At 51.9% G+C, this 21,625-nt stretch overlaps 1 protein-coding gene across 1 annotated transcript in view; it reads right to left on the minus strand.

Moving 5' to 3' along the window:
* Positions 1-21,625, minus strand: part of myo10l3 (myosin X, like 3) — a 298,563-nt gene that overhangs the window by 78,293 nt on the left and 198,645 nt on the right. Inside the window, 2 exon segments of the mRNA XM_052523285.1 lie at positions 7,578-7,701; positions 20,572-21,622. Coding sequence (XP_052379245.1) covers positions 7,578-7,701; positions 20,572-21,622 — 1,175 coding nt within the window.

A 21,625-nucleotide genomic window follows, 5' to 3' on the forward strand; every position in this document is an offset into this window, starting at 1 on the left:
GTATGCTAACGTGCTAACCCTACCAGCCAGCCAGAGGAGTTACTGGTATGCTAACGTGCTAACCCTACCAGCCAGCCAGAGGAGTTACTGGTATGCTAACGTGCTAACCCTACCAGCCAGCCAGAGGAGTTACTGGTATGCTACCGTGCTAACCCTACCAGCCCGCCAGAGGAGTTACTGGTCTGCTAACGTGCTAACCCTACCAGCCAGCGGACTTACTGGTATGCTAACGTGCTAACCCTACCAGCCAGCCAGAGGAGTTACTGGTATGCTAACGTCCTAACCCTACCAGCCAGCCAGAGGAGTTACTGGTATGCTAACGTTCTAACCCTACCAGCCAGCCAGAGGAGTTACTGGTATGCTAACGTGCTAACCCTACCAGCCCGCCAGAGGAGTTACTGGTCTGCTAACGTGCTAACCCTACCAGCCAGCCAGAGGACTTACTGGTATGCTAACGTGCTAACCCTACCAGCCAGCCAGAGGAGTTACTTGTATGCTAACGTGCTAACTCTACCAGCCAGCCAGAGGAGTTACTGGTATGCTAACGTTCTAACCCTACCAGCCAGCCAGAGGAGTTACTGGTATGCTAACATGCTAACCCTACCAGCCCGCCAGAGGAGTTACTGGTCTGCTAACGTGCTAACCCTACCAGCCAGCCAGAGGACTTACTGGTATGCTAACGTGCTAACCCTACCAGCCAGCCAGAGGAGTTACTGGTCTGCTAACGTGCTACCCCTACAAGCCCACCAGAGGACTTACTGGTCTGCTAACGTGCTAACCCTACCAGCCAGCCAGAGGACTTACTGGTATGCTAACGTGCTAACCCTACCAGCCAGCCAGAGGAGTTACTGGTATGCTAACGTGCTACCCCTACAAGCCCACCAGAGGACTTACTGGTATGCTAACGTGCTAACCCTACCAGCCAGCCAGAGGACTTACTGGTATGCTAACGTGCTAACCCTACCAGCCAGCCAGAGGAGTTACTGGTATGCTAACGTGCTAACCCTACCAGCCAGCCAGAGGAGTTACTGGTATGCTAACGTGCTAACCCTACCAGCCAGCCAGAGGAGTTACTGGTCTGCTAACGTGCTAACCCTACCAGCCAGCCAGAGGACTTACTGGTATGCTAACGTGCTAACCCTACCAGCCAGCCAGAGGAGTTACTGGTCTGCTAACGTGCTAACCCTACCAGCCAGCCAGAGGAGTTACTGGTATGCTAACGTGCTAACCCTACCAGCCCGCCAGAGGAGTTACTGGTCTGCTAACGTGCTACCCCTACAAGCCCACCAGAGGACTTACTGGTCTGCTAACGTGCTAACCTTACCAGCCCGCCAGAGGAGTTACTGGTATGTTAACGTGCTAACCCTACCAGCCAGCCAGAGGAGTTACTGGTCTGCTAACGTGCTAACCCTACCAGCCAGCCAGAGGACTTACTGGTATGCTAACGTGCTAACCCTACCAGCCAGCCAGAGGACTTACTGGTATGCTAACGTGCTAACCCTACCAGCCAGCCAGAGGACTTACTGGTATGCTAACGTGCTAACCCTACCAGCCAGCCAGAGGAGTTACTGGTATGCTAACGTGCTAACCCTACCAGCCAGCCAGAGGAGTTACTGGAATGCTAACGTGCTAACCCTACCAGCCCACCAGAGGAGTTACTGGAATGCTAACGTGCTAACCCTACCAGCCCGCCAGAGGAGTTACTGGTCTGCTAACATGCTAACCCTACAAGCCCACCAGAGGAGTTACTGGTATGCTAACGTGCTAACCCTACCAGCCAGCCAGAGGAGTTACTGGAATGCTAACGTGCTAACCCTACCAGCCCGCCAGAGGAGTTACTGGTCTGCTAACGTGCTAACCCTACAAGCCCACCAGAGGAGTTACTGGTATGCTAACGTGCTAACCCTACAAGCCCACCAGAGGACTTACTGGTATGCTAACGTGCTAACCCTACCAGCCAGCCAGAGGACTTACTGGTATGCTAACGTGCTAACCCTACCAGCCAGCCAGAGGAGTTACTGGTCTGCTAACGTGCTAACCCTACCAGCCAGCCAGAGGACTTACTGGTATGCTAACGTGCTAACCCTACCAGCCAGCCAGAGGAGTTACTGGAATGCTAACATGCTAACCCTACCAGCCCACCAGAGGTGTTACTGGAATGCTAACGTGCTAACCCTACCAGCCCGCCAGAGGAGTTACTGGTCTGCTAACGTGCTAACCCTACCAGCCAGCCAGAGGACTTACTGGTATGCTAACGTGCTAACCCTACCAGCCAGCCAGAGGACTTACTGGTATGCTAACGTGCTAACCCTACAAGCCAGCCAGAGGACTTACTGGTATGCTAACGTGCTAACCCTACAAGCCCACCAGAGGAGTTACTGGTCTGCTAACGTGCTAACCCTACCAGCCCGCCAGAGGAGTTACTGGTCTGCTAACGTGCTAACCCTACCAGCCAGCCAGAGGACTTACTGGTATGCTAACGTGCTAACCCTACAAGCCCACCAGAGGAGTTACTGGAATGCTAACGTGCTAACCCTACCAGCCAGCCAGAAGAGTTACTGGTATGCTAACGTGCTAACCCTACCAGCCAGCAGAGGAGTTACTGGTCTGCTAACGTGCTAACCCTACAAGCCCACCAGAGGAGTTACTGGTATGCTAACGTGCTAACCCTACAAGCCCACCAGAGGAGTTACTGGTATGCTAACGTGCTAACCCTACCAGCCAGCCAGAGGAGTTACTGGTATGCTACCGTGCTAACCCTACCAGCCCGCCAGAGGAGTTACTGGTCTGCTAACGTGCTAACCCTACCAGCCAGCGGACTTACTGGTATGCTAACGTGCTAACCCTACCAGCCAGCCAGAGGAGTTACTGGTATGCTAACGTCCTAACCCTACCAGCCAGCCAGAGGAGTTACTGGTATGCTAACGTTCTAACCCTACCAGCCAGCCAGAGGAGTTACTGGTATGCTAACGTGCTAACCCTACCAGCCCGCCAGAGGAGTTACTGGTCTGCTAACGTGCTAACCCTACCAGCCAGCCAGAGGACTTACTGGTATGCTAACGTGCTAACCCTACCAGCCAGCCAGAGGAGTTACTTGTATGCTAACGTGCTAACCCTACCAGCCAGCCAGAGGAGTTACTGGTCTGCTAACGTGCTAACCCTACCAGCCAGCCAGAGGACTTACTGGTATGCTAACGTGCTAACCCTACCAGCCAGCCAGAGGACTTACTGGTATGCTAACGTGCTAACCCTACCAGCCAGCCAGAGGAGTTACTGGTATGCTAACGTGCTAACCCTACAAGCCCACCAGAGGACTTACTGGTCTGCTAACGTGCTAACCTTACCAGCCCGCCAGAGGAGTTACTGGTATGCTAACGTGCTAACCCTACCAGCCAGCCAGAGGAGTTACTGGTCTGCTAACGTGCTAACCCTACAAGCCAGCCAGAGGACTTACTGGTATGCTAACGTGCTAACCCTACCAGCCAGCCAGAGGACTTACTGGTATGCTAACGTGCTAACCCTACCAGCCAGCCAGAGGACTTACTGGTATGCTAACGTGCTAACCCTACCAGCCAGCCAGAGGAGTTACTGGTCTGCTAACGTGCTAACCCTACCAGCCAGCCAGAGGACTTACTGGTATGCTAACGTGCTAACCCTACCAGCCAGCCAGAGGAGTTACTGGAATGCTAACATGCTAACCCTACCAGCCCACCAGAGGTGTTACTGGAATGCTAACGTGCTAACCCTACCAGCCCGCCAGAGTTACTGGTCTGCTAACGTGCTAACCCTACCAGCCAGCCAGAGGACTTACTGGTATGCTAACGTGCTAACCCTACCAGCCAGCCAGAGGACTTACTGGTATGCTAACGTGCTAACCCTACCAGCCAGCCAGCAGAGGAGTTACTGGTATGCTAACGTGCTAACCCTACCAGCCAGCCAGAGGAGTTACTGGTATGCTAACGTGCTAACCCTACCAGCCAGCCAGAGGACTTACTGGTATGCTAACGTGCTAACCCTACCAGCCAGCAGAGGAGTTACTGGTATGCTAACGTGCTAACCCTACCAGCCAGCGGACTTACTGGTATGCTAACGTGCTAACCCTACAAGCCCACCAGAGGAGTTACTGGTATGCTAACTTGCTAACCCTACCAGCCCGCCAGAGGAGTTACTGGTCTGCTAACGTGCTAACCCTACCAGCCAGCCAGAAGAGTTACTGGTATGCTAACGTGCTAACCCTACCAGCCAGCAGAGGAGTTACTGGTATGCTAACGTGCTAACCCTACCAGCCAGCCAGAGGAGTTACTGGTATGCTACCGTGCTAACCCTACCAGCCCGCCAGAGGAGTTACTGGTCTGCTAACGTGCTAACCCTACCAGCCAGCGGACTTACTGGTATGCTAACGTGCTAACCCTACAAGCCCACCAGAGGAGTTACTGGTATGCTAACTTGCTAACCCTACCAGCCCGCCAGAGGAGTTACTGGTCTGCTAACGTGCTAACCCTACCAGCCAGCCAGAAGAGTTACTGGTATGCTAACGTGCTAACCCTACCAGCCAGCAGAGGAGTTACTGGTATGCTAACGTGCTAACCCTACCAGCCAGCCAGAGGAGTTACTGGTATGCTACCGTGCTAACCCTACCAGCCCGCCAGAGGAGTTACTGGTCTGCTAACGTGCTAACCCTACCAGCCAGCGGACTTACTGGTATGCTAACGTGCTAACCCTACCAGCCAGCCAGAGGAGTTACTGGTATGCTAACGTCCTAACCCTACCAGCCAGCCAGAGGAGTTACTGGTATGCTAACGTTCTAACCCTACCAGCCAGCCAGAGGAGTTACTGGTATGCTAACGTGCTAACCCTACCAGCCCGCCAGAGGAGTTACTGGTCTGCTAACGTGCTAACCCTACCAGCCAGCCAGAGGACTTACTGGTATGCTAACGTGCTAACCCTACCAGCCAGCCAGAGGAGTTACTTGTATGCTAACGTGCTAACCCTACCAGCCAGCCAGAGGAGTTACTGGTCTGCTAACGTGCTAACCCTACCAGCCAGCCAGAGGACTTACTGGTATGCTAACGTGCTAACCCTACCAGCCAGCCAGAGGACTTACTGGTATGCTAACGTGCTAACCCTACCAGCCAGCCAGAGGAGTTACTGGTATGCTAACGTGCTAACCCTACAAGCCCACCAGAGGACTTACTGGTCTGCTAACGTGCTAACCTTACCAGCCCGCCAGAGGAGTTACTGGTATGCTAACGTGCTAACCCTACCAGCCAGCCAGAGGAGTTACTGGTCTGCTAACGTGCTAACCCTACAAGCCAGCCAGAGGACTTACTGGTATGCTAACGTGCTAACCCTACCAGCCAGCCAGAGGACTTACTGGTATGCTAACGTGCTAACCCTACCAGCCAGCCAGAGGACTTACTGGTATGCTAACGTGCTAACCCTACCAGCCAGCCAGAGGAGTTACTGGTCTGCTAACGTGCTAACCCTACCAGCCAGCCAGAGGACTTACTGGTATGCTAACGTGCTAACCCTACCAGCCAGCCAGAGGAGTTACTGGAATGCTAACATGCTAACCCTACCAGCCCACCAGAGGTGTTACTGGAATGCTAACGTGCTAACCCTACCAGCCCGCCAGAGGAGTTACTGGTCTGCTAACGTGCTAACCCTACCAGCCAGCCAGAGGACTTACTGGTATGCTAACGTGCTAACCCTACCAGCCAGCCAGAGGACTTACTGGTATGCTAACGTGCTAACCCTACCAGCCAGCCAGAGGAGTTACTGGTATGCTAACGTGCTAACCCTACCAGCCAGCCAGAGGAGTTACTGGTATGCTAACGTGCTAACCCTACCAGCCAGCCAGAGGACTTACTGGTATGCTAACGTGCTAACCCTACCAGCCAGCCAGAGGAGTTACTGGTCTGCTAACGTGCTAACCCTACCAGCCAGCCAGAGGACTTACTGGTATGCTAACGTGCTAACCCTACCAGCCAGCCAGAGGAGTTACTGGTCTGCTAACGTGCTAACCCTACCAGCCAGCCAGAGGACTTACAGGTATGCTAACGTGCTAACCCTACCAGCCAGCCAGAGGACTTACTGGTATGCTAACGTGCTAACCCTACCAGCCAGCCAGAGGAGTTACTGGAATGCTAACGTGCTAACCCTACCAGCCCACCAGAGGAGTTACTGGAATGCTAACGTGCTAACCCTACCAGCCAGCCAGAGGACTTACTGGTATGCTAACGTGCTAACCCTACCAGCCAGCCAGAGGAGTTACTGGTCTGCTAACGTGCTAACTCTACCAGCCAGCCAGAGGACTTACTGGTATGCTAACGTGCTAACCCTACCAGCCAGCCAGAGGAGTTACTGGTCTGCTAACGTGCTAACCCTACCAGCCAGCCAGAGGACTTACTGGTATGCTAACGTGCTAACCCTACCAGCCAGCCAGAGGAGTTACTGGAATGCTAACATGCTAACCCTACCAGCCCACCAGAGGAGTTACTGGAATGCTAACGTGCTAACCCTACCAGCAAGCCAGAGGACCACAACACTACAACAGTGTCTTCAGTAGAACATTGTTGGCCAGTGGTCCACCAGCTGACTGTCTCTCTGTCCAGACGTCTGGTTTCAGAGCCCCTCAGAACTCTCTCTCGGTCCAGACGTCTGGTTTCAGAGCACCTCAGGACTCTCTCTCTGTCCAGACGTCTGGTTTGAGAGCCCCTCAGAACTCTCTCTCGGTCCAGACGTCTGGTTTCAGAGCACCTCAGGACTCTCTGTCCAGACGTCTGGTTTCAGAGCACCTCAGGACTCTCTCTCTGTCCAGACGTCTGGTTTTAGAGCCCCTCAGAACTCTCTCTCTGTCCAGACGTCTGGTTTCAGATCCCCTCAGGACTCTCTCTCTGTCCAGACGTCTGGTTTCAGAGCACTTCAGAACTCTCTCTCTGTCCAGACGTCTGGTTTCAGAGCACCTTAGAACTCTCTCTCTGTCCAGACGTCTGGTTTCAGAGCACTTCAGAACTCTCTCTCTCTGTCCAGACGTCTGGTTTCAGAGCACTTCAGAACTCTCTCTCTCTGTCCTGCTGCCGGTTTTAATTGGCTGATCCAGCAGTCAGTCAGGACTAAACGAGGGACTTCGAGAAATCGGAAAGTATGATCCCAAGAAATTGTTTCCACATATAAAAACTTTATATGTCCTAACTTAGAATCCCAAAATAACTCTCCAAAAATAACATGGTCGCTGTGATAGAACATTTCTTCTGATTGGGGATTCCCCTCTCCCATCTCTATTTTAAACACACACCCCCAGGCTCCATGCGCCTGCAATTCAAGCCTGTGGATGAGGTTACTCAGTACTATGCTGCTCTGTACCATCACTCATTCATATACCCTTATGTACATATTCTTTATCCCCTTACACTGTGTATAAATAAGACAGTAGTTTTATAATTGTTAGTTAGATTACTTGTTGGTTATTACTGCATTGTCGGAACTAGAAGCACAAGCATTTCGCTACACTCGCATTAACATCTGCTAACCGTGTGTATGTGACAAATAACATTTGATTTGATTTGATTACTGACCCTTCATGTAGAGGTAGCTGTGGAAGTATGGAGGCCCAGAGCCGTTCAGTAGATTCACCCTCCCATTGGACACCTCCTCGTCTGTGTCCACATAGCCATCGTTGCTTGTGTCACTGTCTATAAACTGAGACAAAACACAGAGATTCATTATTACATAGCCATTTAGCAGACGCTCAGATCCCAGTATTCAGGTGTAGGAAGCACCGTGCTCAACCGACTGAGCCACCGTGCAGAGGACCACCACGCAGAGGGCCACTGTGCAGAGGACCACCGCGCAGAGAGCCACCGCGCAGAGGGCCACCGCGCAGAGGGCCACCGCGCAGAGGGCCACCGTGCAGAGGGCCACCGTGCAGAGGGCCACCGTGCAGAGGGCCACCGTGCAGAGGGCCACCGTGCAGAGGGCCACCGTGCAGAGAGCCACGGTGCAGAGGGCCACGGTGCAGAGGGCCACGGTGCAGAGGGCCACGGTGCAGAGGGCCACCGTACAGAGGGCCACCGTGCAGAGGGCCACCGTACAGAGGGCCACGGTGCAGAGGGCCACGGTGCAGAGGGCCACCGCGCAGAGGGCCACCGCGCAGAGGGCCACCGTACAGAGGACCACCGCGCAGAGGGCCACCGTGCAGAGGGCCACCGTGCAGAGGGCCACCGTGCAGAGGGCCACCGTACAGAGGGCCACCGTGCAGAGGGCCACCGTGCAGAGGGCCACCGTGCAGAGGGCCACCGTACAGAGGGCCACCGTGCAGAGGGCCACCGTGCAGAGGGCCACCGTACAGAGGGCCACCGTGCAGAGGGCCACGGTGCAGAGGGCCACGGTGCAGAGGGCCACGGTGCAGAGGGCCACGGTGCAGAGGGCCACGGTGCAGAGGGCCACCGTGCAGAGGGCCACCGTACAGAGGGCCACCGTGCAGAGGGCCACGGTGCAGAGGGCCACGGTGCAGAGGGCCACCGTGCAGAGGGCCACCGTGCAGAGGGCCACCGTGCAGAGGGCCACGGTGCAGAGGGCCACCGTGCAGAGGGCCACGGTGCAGAGGGCCACCGTGCAGAGGGCCACCGTGCAGAGGGCCACCGTACAGAGGGCCACCGTGCAGAGGGCCACCGTGCACAGGGCCACGGTGCAGAGGGCCACGGTGCAGAGGGCCACGGTGCAGAGGGCCACCGTGCAGAGGGCCACCGTACAGAGGGCCACGGTGCAGAGGGCCACGGTGCAGAGGGCCACCGCGCAGAGGGCCACCGTGCAGAGGGCCACCGTGCAGAGGGCCACGGTGCAGAGGGCCACGGCGCAGAGGGCCACGGCGCAGAGGACCACGGCGCAGAGGGCCACGGCGCAGAGGACCACGGCGCAGAGGGCCACGGCGCAGAGGGCCACCGTGCAGAGGGCCACCGCGCAGAGGGCCACCGCGCAGAGGGCCACCGCGCAGAGGACCACGGCGCAGAGGGCCACAGTGCAGAGGACCACCGTGCAGAGGGCCACGGTGCAGAGGGCCACCGTGCAGAGGACCACGGCGCAGAGGGCTACCACGCAGAGGGCCACCGTGCAGAGGACCACCGTGCAGAGGACCACCGTGCAGAGGGCCACGGCGCAGAGGGCCACAGTGCAGAGGACCACGGCGCAGAGGGCCACGGCGCAGAGGGCCACCGTACAGAGGGCCACCGTGCAGAGGGCCACCGTGCAGAGGGCCACGGTGCAGAGGGCCACCGTGCAGAGGGCCACCGTGCAGAGGGCCACGGTGCAGAGGGCCACCGTGCAGAGGGCCACGGTGCAGAGGGCCACCGTGCAGAGGGCCACCGTGCAGAGGGCCACCGTGCAGAGGGCCACCGTACAGAGGGCCACCGTGCAGAGGGCCACCGTGCACAGGGCCACGGTGCAGAGGGCCACGGTGCAGAGGGCCACGGTGCAGAGGGCCACCGTGCAGAGGGCCACCGTACAGAGGGCCACGGTGCAGAGGGCCACCGCGCAGAGGGCCACCGCGCAGAGGGCCACCGCGCAGAGGGCCACCGCGCAGAGGGCCACCGCGCAGAGGGCCACGGTGCAGAGGGCCACGGCGCAGAGGACCACGGCGCAGAGGACCACGGCGCAGAGGGCCACGGCGCAGAGGACCACGGCGCAGAGGGCCACGGCGCAGAGGGCCACCGTGCAGAGGGCCACCGCGCAGAGGGCCACCGCGCAGAGGGCCACCGCGCAGAGGACCACGGCGCAGAGGGCCACAGTGCAGAGGACCACCGTGCAGAGGGCCACGGTGCAGAGGGCCACCGTGCAGAGGACCACGGCGCAGAGGGCTACCACGCAGAGGGCCACCGTGCAGAGGACCACCGTGCAGAGGACCACCGTGCAGAGGACCACCGTGCAGAGGGCCACCGTGCAGAGGGCCACGGTGCAGAGGGCCACCGTGCAGAGGGCCACGGTGCAGAGGGCCACAGTGCAGAGGGCCACGGTGCAGAGGGCCACAGTGCAGAGGACCACCGTGCAGAGGGCCACGGTGCAGAGGGCCACGGTGCAGAGGACCACAGTGCAGAGGACCACCGTGCAGAGGGCCACGGTGCAGAGGGCCACAGTGCAGAGGACCACCGTGCAGAGGGCCACGGTGCAGAGGGCCACCGCGCAGAGGGCCACGGTGCAGAGGGCCACCGTGCAGAGGGCCACCGTGCAGAGGGCCACCGTGCAGAGGGCCACCGTGCAGAGGACCACCGTGCAGAGGGCCACGGTGCAGAGGGCCACGGTGCAGAGGGCCACCGTGCAGAGGGCCACCGTGCAGAGGGCCACCGTGCAGAGGACCACCGTATCTCGGACACCCAGAACAGAAATCATGCATAATATCGTCAGACGCTGGATTTCTGTTGCGTGCATCCGTCCACAAGAGATTATTACAGAGCAAAATGTATTTGACTGGAGGACCTATGCCTATTAGTAACATAATGGACATCTTCCCATTCAACTCTGCACCCTGAGATTCAACAAGGAACACGTTTGATTCTAGTGAGAAGTCATTGACTGATTGAGACTTGAAGTCAGCTCCCTGGAAATGCCGAATAGGGCTCTTAAGCTCATCATTGTGTTGTCTTGGGGACCTTTCTTCTTCTTCTTGCGTCTTGCTAATGTTGTTATAAATATAAGCTGTTACCACGTTCCAACACATACGCTTTCTGATTCATAGTTGTAACAAAAGGTAAGGCCACAATTAACATATAGCCTACAGTAACAAACAAATGAAAATGCTATCGATTTGAAATCAAATACAAATGTTTACTGTAACGTTACCTTAAACTTTTACAAACACAAATAATTATTTTTGTGAAAGCAAAAAAAAAATGAAATGTCTTTATTACACTGTTATGATGTTGCAGTCAAAATGGCTGCTCATTATCTTGAAGGGGTGTACTGGCCCAGTGGTTTTAGTGTTAACATGTGCTGTAGTACATCAAGATGGATGTTTTAACATGTAGTTGGATTTATTATGGATCCCCATTAGGTCCTGCCAAGGCAGCGGCTACTCTTCCTGGGGTTTATTATGGATCCCCATTAGTTCCTGCCAAGGCAGCAGCTACTCTTCCTGGGGTTTATTATGGATCCCCATTAGGTCCTGCCAAGGCAGCGGCTACTCTTCCTGGGGGTTATTATGGATCCTTCCTGGGGGTTAGTTAGTTCCTGCCAAGGCAGCAGCTACTCTTCCTGGGGTTTATTATGGATCCCCATTAGGTCCTGCCAAGGCAGCAGCTACTCTTCCTGGGGTTTATTATGGATCCCCATTAGGTCCTGCCAAGGCAGCGGCTACTCTTCCTGGGGGTTATTATGGATCCCCATTAGGTCCTGCCAAGGCAGCAGCTACTCTTCCTGGGGTTTATTATGGATCCCCATTAGGTCCTGCCAAGGCAGCAGCTACTCTTCCTGGGGTTTATTATGGATCCCCATTAGGTCCTGCCAAGGCAGCGGCTACTCTTCCTGGGGGTTATTATGGATCCCCATTAGGTCCTGCCAAGGCAGCAGCTACTCTTCCTGGGGTTTATTATGGATCCCCATTAGGTCCTGCCAAGGCAGCAGCTACTCTTCCTGGGGTTTATTATGGATCCCCATTAGTTCCTGCCAAGGCAGCTGCTACTCTTCCTGGGATTTATTATGGATCCCCATTAGTTCCTGTCAAGGCAGCAGCTACTCTTCCTGGGGTTTATTATGGATCCCCATTAGTTCCTGTCAAGGCAGCAGCTACTCTTCCTGGGGTTTATTATGGATCCCCATTAGTTCCTGCCAAGGCAGCAGCTACTCTTCCTGGGGTTTATTATGGATCCCCATTAGTTCCTGCCAAGGCAGCAGCTACTCTTCCTGGGGTTTATTATGGATCCCCATTAGTTCCTGCCAAGGCAGCAGCTACTCTTCCTGGGGTTTATTATGGATCCCCATTAGTTCCTGTCAAGGCAGCAGCTACTCTTCCTGGGGTTTATTATGGATCCCCGTTAGTTATAGTACAGCAACATTACGGCAGTTTAATACAATATTACATTTCATAACATTTTTCACATCACATGAAGAACATTCCCTCAGGCCACTAACTCACACATCTACAATACAACATCCATACAGTATATGTGCGTAGAGTGCATGTCTTGTGTGTATGCCCCCACCCACTGTTCCATCAGGTGTATTTTTATTTGTTTTTAAAACCTGATTCTACTGCTGCATCAGTTACCTGATGTGGAATAGAGTTCCATGTAGTCATGGTTCTATGTAGTACTGTGGAATAGAGTTCCATGTAGTCATGGCTCTATGTAGTACTGTGGAATAGAGTTCCATGTAGTCATGGCTCTATGTAGTACTGTGGAATAGAGTTCCATGTAGTCATGGCTCTATGTAGTACTGTGGAATAGAGTTCCATGTAGTCATGGCTCTATGTAGTACTGTGGAATAGAGTTCCATGTAGTCATGGCTCTATGTAGTACTGTGGAATAGAGTTCCATGTAGTCATGGCTCTATGTAGTACTGTGGAATAGTTCCATGTAGTCATGGCTCTATGTAGTACTGTGGAATAGAGTTCCATGTAGTCATGGCTCTATGTAGTACTGTGGAATAGAGTTCCATGTAGTCATGGCTCTATGTAGTACTGTGGAATAGAGTTCCATGTAGTCATGGCTCTATGTAGTACTGTGGAATAGAGTTCCATGTAGTCATGGCTCTATGTAGTACTGTGGAATAGTTCCATGTAGTTCCATGTAGTCATGGCTCTATGTAGTACTGTGGAATAGAGTTCCATGTAGTCATGGCTCTATGTAGTACTGTGGAATAGAGTTCCCTGTAGTCATGGCTCTATGTAGTACTGTGGAATAGAGTTCCATGTAGTCATGGCTCTATGTAGTACTGTGGAATAGAGTTCCATGTAGTCATGGCTCTATGTAGTACTGTGGAATAGAGTTCCATGTAGTCATGGCTCTATGTAGTACTGTGGAATAGAGTTCCATGTAGTCATGGCTCTATGTAGTACTGTGGAATAGAGTTCCCTGTAGTCATGGCTCTATGTAGTACTGTGGAATAGAGTTCCATGTAGTCATGGCTCTATGTAGTACTGTGGAATAGAGTTCCATGTAGTCATGTCTCTATGTAGTACTGTGGAATAGAGTTCCATGTAGTCATGGCTCTATGTAGTACTGTGGAATAGAGTTCCATGTAGTCATGGCTCTATGTTGTACTGTGGAATAGAGTTCCATGTAGTCATGGCTCTATGTAGTACTGTGGAATAGAGTTCCATGTAGTCATGGCTCTATGTAGTACTGTGGAATAGAGTTCCATGTAGTCATGGCTCTATGTAGTACTGTGGAATAGAGTTCCATGTAGTCATGGCTCTATGTAGTACTGTGGAATAAAGTTCCATGTAGTCATGGCTCTATGTAGTACTGTGGAATAGAGTTCCATGTAGTCATGGCTCTATGTAGTACTGTGGAATAGAGTTCCATGTAGTCATGGCTCTATGTAGTACTGTGGAATAGAGTTCCATGTAGTCATGGCTCTATGTAGTACTGTGGAATAGAGTTCCATGTAGTCGTGGCTCTTTGTAGGACTGTGGAATAGAGTTCCATGTAGTCATGACTCTGTGTACTACTGTGGAATAGAGTTCCATGTAGTCATGGCTCTATGTAGTACTGTGGAATAGAGTTCTATGTAGTCTTGGCTCTATGTAGTACTGTGGAATAGAGTTCCATGTAGTCATGGCTCTGTGTAGTACTGTGGAATAGAGTTCCATGTAGTCATGGCTCTATGTAGTACTGTGGAATAGAGTTCTATGTAGTCTTGGCTCTATGTAGTACTGTGGAATAGGTGTTCTATGTAGTCATGGCTCTCTGTTGTACTGTGGAATAGAGTTCCATGTAGTCATGGCTCTATGTAGTACTGTGGAATAGAGTTCCATGTAGTCATGGCTCTATGTAGTACTGTGGAATAGAGTTCCATGTAGTACTGTGGAATAGAGTTCCATGTAGTCATGGCTCTATGTGGTACTGTGGAATAGAGTTCCATGTAGTCATGGCTCTATGTAGTCATGGCTCTATGTAGTACTGTGGAATAGAGTTCCATGTAGTCGTGGCTCTTTGTAGGACTGTGGAATAGAGTTCCATGTAGTCATGACTCTGTGTACTACTGTGGAATAGAGTTCCATGTAGTCATGGCTCTATTTAGTACTGTGGAATAGAGTTCCATCTAGTCATGGCTCTATGTAGTACTGTGGAATAGAGTTCCATGTAGTCATGGCTCTATGTAGTACTGTGGAATAGAGTTCCATGTAGTCATGGCTCTATGTAGTACTGTGGAATAGAGTTCTATGTAGTCTTGGCTCTATGTAGTACTGTGGAATAGGTGTTCTATGTAGTCATGGCTCTCTGTTGTACTGTGGAATAGAGTTCCATGTAGTCATGGCTCTATGTAGTACTGTGGAATAGAGTTCCATGTAGTCATGGCTCTATGTAGTACTGTGGAATAGAGTTCCATGTAGTACTGTGGAATAGAGTTCCATGTAGTCATGGCTCTATGTGGTACTGTGGAATAGAGTTCCATGTAGTCATGGCTCTATGTAGTACTGTGGAATAGAGTTCCATGTAGTACTGTGGAATAGAGTTCCATGTAGTCATGGCTCTATGTAGTACTGTGGAATAGAGTTCCATGTAGTCATGGCTCTATGTGGTACTGTGGAATAGAGTTCCATGTAGTCATGTCTCTATGTAGTACTGTGGAATAGAGTTCCATGTAGTCATGTCTCTATGTAGTACTGTGGAATAGAGTTCCATGTAGTCATGTCTCTATGTAGTACTGTGGAATAGAGTTCCATGTAGTCGTGGCTCTATGTAGTACTGTGGAATAGAGTTCCATGTAGTCATGGCTCTATGTAGTACTGTGGAATAGAGTTCCATGTAGTCATGGCTCTATGTAGTACTGTGGAATAGAGTTCCATGTAGTCATGGCTCTGTGTAGTACTGTGGAATAGAGTTCCATGTAGTCATGGCTCTATGTAGTACTGTGCAATAGAGTTCCATGTAGTCATGGCTCTATGTAGTAATGTGGAATAGAGACCTGTCTGCCTTAATGTCTGCCTGGGAGAGACCTGTCTGCCTTAATGTCTGCCTGGGAGAGACCTGTCTGCCTGGGAGAGACGTGTCTGCCATAATGTCTACCTGGGAGAGACCTGTCTGCCTTAATGTCTGCCTGGGAGAGACCTGAGAGACCTGTCTGCCTTAATGTCTGCCTGGGAGAGACCTGTCTGCCTTAATGTCTGCCTGGGAGAGACCTGTCTGCCTGGGAGAGACCTGTCTGCCTGGGAGAGACCTGTCTGCCTGGGAGAGACCTGTCTGCCTGGGAGAGACCAGTCTGCCTTAATGTCTGCCTGGGAGAGACCAGTCTGCCTGGGAGAGACCAGTCTGCCTGGGAGAGACCAGTCTGCCTGGGAGAGACCAGTCTGCCTGGGAGAGACCAGTCTGCCTGGGAGAGACCAGTCTGCCTGGGAGAGACCAGTCTGCCTGGGAGAGACCTGTCTGCCTGGGAGAGACCTGTCTGCCTGGGAGAGACCTGTCTGCCTGGGAGAGACCTGTCTGCCTGGGAGAGACCTGTCTGCCTGGGAGAGACCTGTCTGCCTGGGAGAGACCTGTCTGCCTGGGAGAGACCTGTCTGCCTTAATGTCTGCCTGGGAGAGACCTGTCTGCCTGGGAGAGACCTGTCTGCCTGGGAGAGACCTGTCTGCCTGGGAGAGACCTGTCTGCCTGGGAGAGACCTGTCTGCCTGGGAGAGACCTGTCTGCCTGGGAGAGACCTGTCTGGGAGAGACCTGTCTGCCTGGGAGAGATAATGTCTGCCTGGGAGAGACCTGTCTGCCTGGGAGAGACCTGTCTCTGCCTGGGAGAGACCTGTCTGCCTGGGAGAGACCTGTCTGCCTGGGAGAGACCTTAATGTCTGCCTGGGAGAGACCTGTCTGCCTGGGAGAGACCTGAGAGACCTGTCTGCCTGGGAGAGACCTTAATGTCTGCCTGGGAGAGACCTGTCTGCCTGGGAGAGACCTGTCTGCCTTAATGTCTGCCTGGGAGAGACCTGTCTGCCTGGGAGAGACCTGTCTGCCTTAATGTCTTCCTGGGAGAGACCTGTCTGCCTGGGAGAGACCTGTCTGCCTGGGAGAGACCTGTCTGCCTGGGAGAGACCTGTCTGCCTGGGAGAGACCTGTCTGCCTGGGAGAGACCTGTCTGCCTGGGAGAGACCTGTCTGCCTTAATGTCTGCCTGGGAGAGACCTGTCTGCCTGGGAGAGACCTGTCTGCCTTAATGTCTTCCTGGGAGAGACCTGTCTGCCTGGGAGAGACCTGTCTGCCTTAATGTCTTCCTGGGAGAGACCTGTCTGCCTTAATGTCTGCCTGGGAGAGACCTGTCTGCCTTAATGTCTGCCTGGGAGAGACCTGTCTGCCTGGGAGAGACCTGAGAGACCTGTCTGCCTTAATGACTGCCTGGGAGAGACCTGAGAGACCTGTCTGCCTTAATGTCTGCCTGGGAGAGACCTGTCTGCCTGGGAGAGACCTGAGAGACCTGTCTGCCTTAATGTCTGCCTGGGAGAGACCTGTCTGCCTGGGAGAGACCTGTCTGCCTTAATGTCTTCCTGGGAGAGACCTGTCTGCCTGGGAGAGACCTGTCTGCCTGGGAGAGACCTGTCTGCCTTAACCTGTCTGCCTGTCTGCCTGGGGAGAGACCTGTCTGCCTGGGAGAGACCTGTCTGCCTGGGGGAGAGACCTGTCTGCCTGGGAGAGACCTGTCTGCCTGGGAGAGACCTGTCTGCCTGGGAGAGACCTGTCTGCCTTAATGTCTTCCTGGGAGAGACCTGTCTGCCTGGGAGAGACCTGTCTGCCTGGGAGAGACCTGTCTGCCTTAATGTCTGCCTGGGAGAGACCTGTCTGCCTGGGAGAGACCTGTCTGCCTTAATGTCTTCCTGGGAGAGACCTGTCTGCCTGGGAGAGACCTGTCTGCCTTAATGTCTTCCTGGGAGAGACCTGTCTGCCTTCATATTTCAAGGCCTACCTTCAAACTCAGTGCCTCTTTGCTTGACTTCATGTGAAAATCAACAACAAAAAAATCAGCCAAGAACTCCACAAGTCTGGTTCATCCTTGGGAGCAATTTCCACCTGAAGGTACCACATTCATCTGTACAAACAATAGTACGCAAGTATAAACAGCATGGGACCACGCAGCCGTCATACCGCTCAGGAAGGAGACGCGTTCTGTCTCCTAGAGACGAACATACTTTGGTGCAAAAAGTGCAAATCAATCCCAGAACAACAGCAAAGGACCTTGTAAAGATGCTGGAGGAAAGAGGTACCTATATCCACAGTAAAACGAGTCGTATATCGACATAACCTGAAAGGCTGCTCAGCAATCAGTCAGGAAGTTAAAGCTTGGTCACAAATGGGTCTTCCAAATGGACAATAACTCCAAGCATACTTCCAAAGTTGTGGCAAAATGGCTTAAGGACAACAAAGTCAAGGTATTGGAGTGGTCATCACAAAGCCCTGACCTCAATCCTATAGAAAATTTGTGGGCACAACTGAAAAAGTGTGCGAGCAAGGAGGCCTACAAACCTGACTCAGTTACACCAGCTCTGTCAGGAGGAATGGGCCAAAATTCACCCAACTTGTTGTGGGAAGCTTGTGGAAGGCTACCTGAAATGTTTGACCCAAGTTAAACAATTTTAAAGGCAATGCTACCAAATACTAATTGAGATTATGTAAACTTCTGACCCACTGGGAATGTGATGAAATAAATAAGACCTGAAATAAATCACTCTCTCTACTATTATTCTGACATTTCACATTCTTAAAATAAAGTGGTGATCCCTAACTGACCAGGGAATTTGTACTGGGATTAAATATCAGGAATTGTGAAAAACTGAGTTTGAAATGTATTTGGCTGAGGTGTATGTAAACTTCTGACTTCAACTGTAGGTGGTACAGTAGTGTGTAGTAGGTACAGTAGTGTGTAGTTGGTACAGTAGTGTGTAGTGTGTAGTAGGTACAGTAGTGTGTAGTAGGTACAGTAGTGTTTAATTGGTACAGTAGTATGTAGTTGGTACAGTAGTGTTTAATTGGTACAGTAGTATGTAGTTGGTACAGTAGTGTTTAATTGGTACAGTAGTATGTAGTTGGTACAGTAGTGTGTAGTAGGTACAGTAGTGTGTAATTGGTACAGTAGTGTGTAGTTGGTACAGCAGTGTGTAGTTGGTACAGCAGTGTGTAGTTGGTACAGTAGTGTGTAGTATGTAGTTGGTACAGTAGTGTGTAGTAGGTACAGTAGTGTTTAATTGGTACAGTAGTGTGTAGTTGGTACAGTAGTGTTTAATTGGTACAGTAGTATGTAGTTGGTACAGTAGTGTGTAGTAGGTACAGTAGTGTGTAGTTGGTACAGTAGTGTGTAGTTGGTACAGCAGTGTGTAGTTGGTACAGCAGTGTGTAGTTGGTACAGCAGTGTGTAGTTGGTACAGTAGTGTGCAGTATGTAGTTGGTACAGTAGTATGTAGTTGGTACAGTAGTGTGTAGTTGGTACAGTAGTGTGCAGTATGTAGTTGGTACAGTAGTATGTAGTTGGTACAGTAGTATGTAGTTGGTACAGTAGTATGTAGTTGGTACAGTAGTATGTAGTTGGTACAGTAGTAGGTAGTGTGTAGTTGGTACAGTAGTATGTAGTTGGTACAGTAGTGTGTAGTAGGTTCAGTAGTATGTAGTTGGTACAGTAGTGTTTAATTGGTACAGTAGTATGTAGTTGGTACAGTAATAGGTAGTGTGTAGTTGGTACAGTAGTGTGTAGTTGGTACAGTAGTATGTAGTTGGTACAGTAGTGTGTAGTTGGTACAGTAGTGTGTAGTTGGTACAGTAGTGTGTAGTTGGTACAGTAGTGTGTAGTTGGTACAGTAGTATGTAGTTGGTACAGTAGTGTTTAATTGGTACAGTAGTATGTAGTTGGTACAGTAGTATGTAGTTGGAACAGTAGTATGTAGTTGGTACAGTAGTGTTTAATTGGTACAGTAGTATGTAGTTGGTACAGTAATAGGTAGTGTGTAGTTGGTACAGTAGTGTGTAGTTGGTACAGTAGTATGTAGTTGGTACAGTAGTGTGTAGTTGGTACAGTAGTATGTAGTTGGTACAGTAGTATGTAGTTGGTACAGTAGTGTGTAGTTGGCACAGTAGTGTTTAATTGGTACAGTAGTGTGTAGTTGGTACAGTAGTATGTAGTTGGTACAGTAGTATGTAGTTGGTACAGTAGTGTGTAGTTGGTACAGTAGTGTTTAATTGGTACAGTAGTATGTAGTTGGTACAGTAGTATGTAGTTGGTACAGTAGTATGTAGTTGGTACAGTAATAGGTAGTATGTAGTTGGTACAGTAGTGTAGTGTGTAGTAGCACAGTAGTGTGTAGTTGGCACAGTAGTGTGTAGTTGGTACAGTAGTGTGTAGTTGGTACAGTAGTGTGTAGTTGGTACAGTAGTGTGTAGTTGGTACAGTAGTATGTAGTTGGTACAGTAGTATGTAGTTGGCACAGTAGTGTAGTTGGTACAGTAGTATGTAGTTGGTACAGTAGTATGTAGTTGGTACAGTAGTATGTAGTTGGTACAGTAGTATGTAGTTGGTACAGTAGTGTTTAATTGGTACAGTAGTATGTAGTTGGTACAGTAGTATGTAGTTGGTACAGTAGTATGTAGTTGGCACAGTAGTGTGTAGTTGGTACAGTAGTATGTAGTTGGTACAGTAGTATGTAGTTGGTACAGTAGTATGTAGTTGGCACAGTAGTGTGTAGTTGGCACAGTAGTGTGTAGTTTGCACATCAGGGTGTAGTTAGTTGGTACAGCAGTGTGTAGTTGGTACAGTAGTGTGTAGTTGGCACAGTAGTGTGTAGTTTGCACATCAGGGTGTAGTTAGTTGGTACAGCAGTGTGTAGTTGGTACAGTAGTGTGTAGTTGGTACAGCAGTGTGTAGTTGGTACAGCAGTGTGTAGTTAGTACAGCAGTGTGTAGTTAGTTGGTACAGCAGGGTGTCGTTAGTTGGTACAGCAGGGTGTAGTTGGTACAGTAGTGTGTAGTTGGTACAGTAGTGTGTAGTTAGTTGGTACAGCAGGGTGTAGTTGGTACAGCAGTGTGTAGTTGGTACAGCAGTGTGTAGTTAGTTGGTACAGCAGGGTGTAGTTAGTTGGTACAGCAGGGTACAGCAGGGTACAGTAGTATGTAGTTGGTACAGTAGTATGTAGTTGGTACAGTAGTATGTAGTGTAGTTAGTTGGTACAGCAGTTGGTGTAGTACAGTAGTATGTAGTTGGTACAGTAGTATGTAGTTGGTACAGTAGTATGTAGTTGGTACAGTAGTATGTAGTGTAGTTAGTTGGTACAGCAGGGTGTAGTTAGTTGGTACAGCAGGGTGTAGTTAGTTGGTACAGCAGGGTGTAGTTGGTACAGCAGGGTGTAGTTAGTTGGTACAGTAGTGTGTAGTTGGTACCGCAGGGTGTAGTACTCACAGAGTCTGAGCTGCCTCTGAAGGAGTCCAGGCTGTTCTGAGTACAGGATGATTTCCTCAGCACCTCATCAGTTGCATGTCCGTCCGTGATACTGGCTACGTCTCCAGAGCCTGTACTCCCCTGCACCTCCTCAAACTCCTCCTGGTCACAGTATGACTCTGTGTCTGGTAGGACACTGAATGACACCTCCTCTCTGACCTCCCTGGCCCCTGGGACAGGCACAGTGGGCACTAGCTCTGCTCTCCTGTCTGGCACAGCCTCTGGGACTCTGGAGGGTACCGCGTCTATTCTAGTTGGCGTAACATCTACCCTGGCACAGGGTCTGTCGGGTACTACGTCCACTCTTCTGGGCACGCTGTCGGTCTCTGGAGCCACCTCTATTCTCCTGGTGGGTTGGTGACAGAGAGCCTTCCCACCTCCGTTGGTGAGGCCAGGGAGAGGAGGAGCCGGGTGGTGTGTAGGGACAATAGAGGTGAGGGGGTAGTAAACAGGGGGACAACACGGGGCCTGAGAGAGAGCCAGGGCATGTGCTACCAGACTCTCAGCGAAGGCAGGAGGAGGAGGGAGGGAGGAGAAGACCTCCTGGTCCAGAGGAACCTCCACAGGGAGAGGGAAGTCAGGCAGGAGGATACCGCTACCGGGACACTCCTCCTCAGCATGGAAGCCCTCGTCCTCCTCCTCCTCCTCGGCCCGGGCCAGGGGAGCGGTGCTCTCCGAGGGGTCGTGGAGATTCTCCTCGCTGGACAGACTCTGTTCCAGACCCCCAAAGTCCAGGAGCTCCAGGAACTCTGTGGCCACGCGAGACGCCTCCTTCTCCAGCTGGTAGATCTCTGCGTCCCTCCTCCGCCGGAGCTCCTCCCCGGTCCCTCCAAGGACGTCCCCTAACATGGAAACCCCGTCCTCCTTCTGGCGCTGCAGCCTCTCAATCTCCTTCTCCAGCCGAAGGATCTCCTCCATCTGACAGGACTCCTCCTCAGAGGTGTGGTGGGGCAGGGAGTAGGACAGGGACACCTCCTTATGAGGAGCAGGAGATTCCATCTCCAGGGAGTTCCTA

Source organism: Oncorhynchus keta, chromosome 7 (genome assembly GCF_023373465.1).
Source record: "Oncorhynchus keta strain PuntledgeMale-10-30-2019 chromosome 7, Oket_V2, whole genome shotgun sequence".
In the NCBI taxonomy this organism is placed as follows: Eukaryota; Metazoa; Chordata; class Actinopteri; order Salmoniformes; family Salmonidae; genus Oncorhynchus; species Oncorhynchus keta.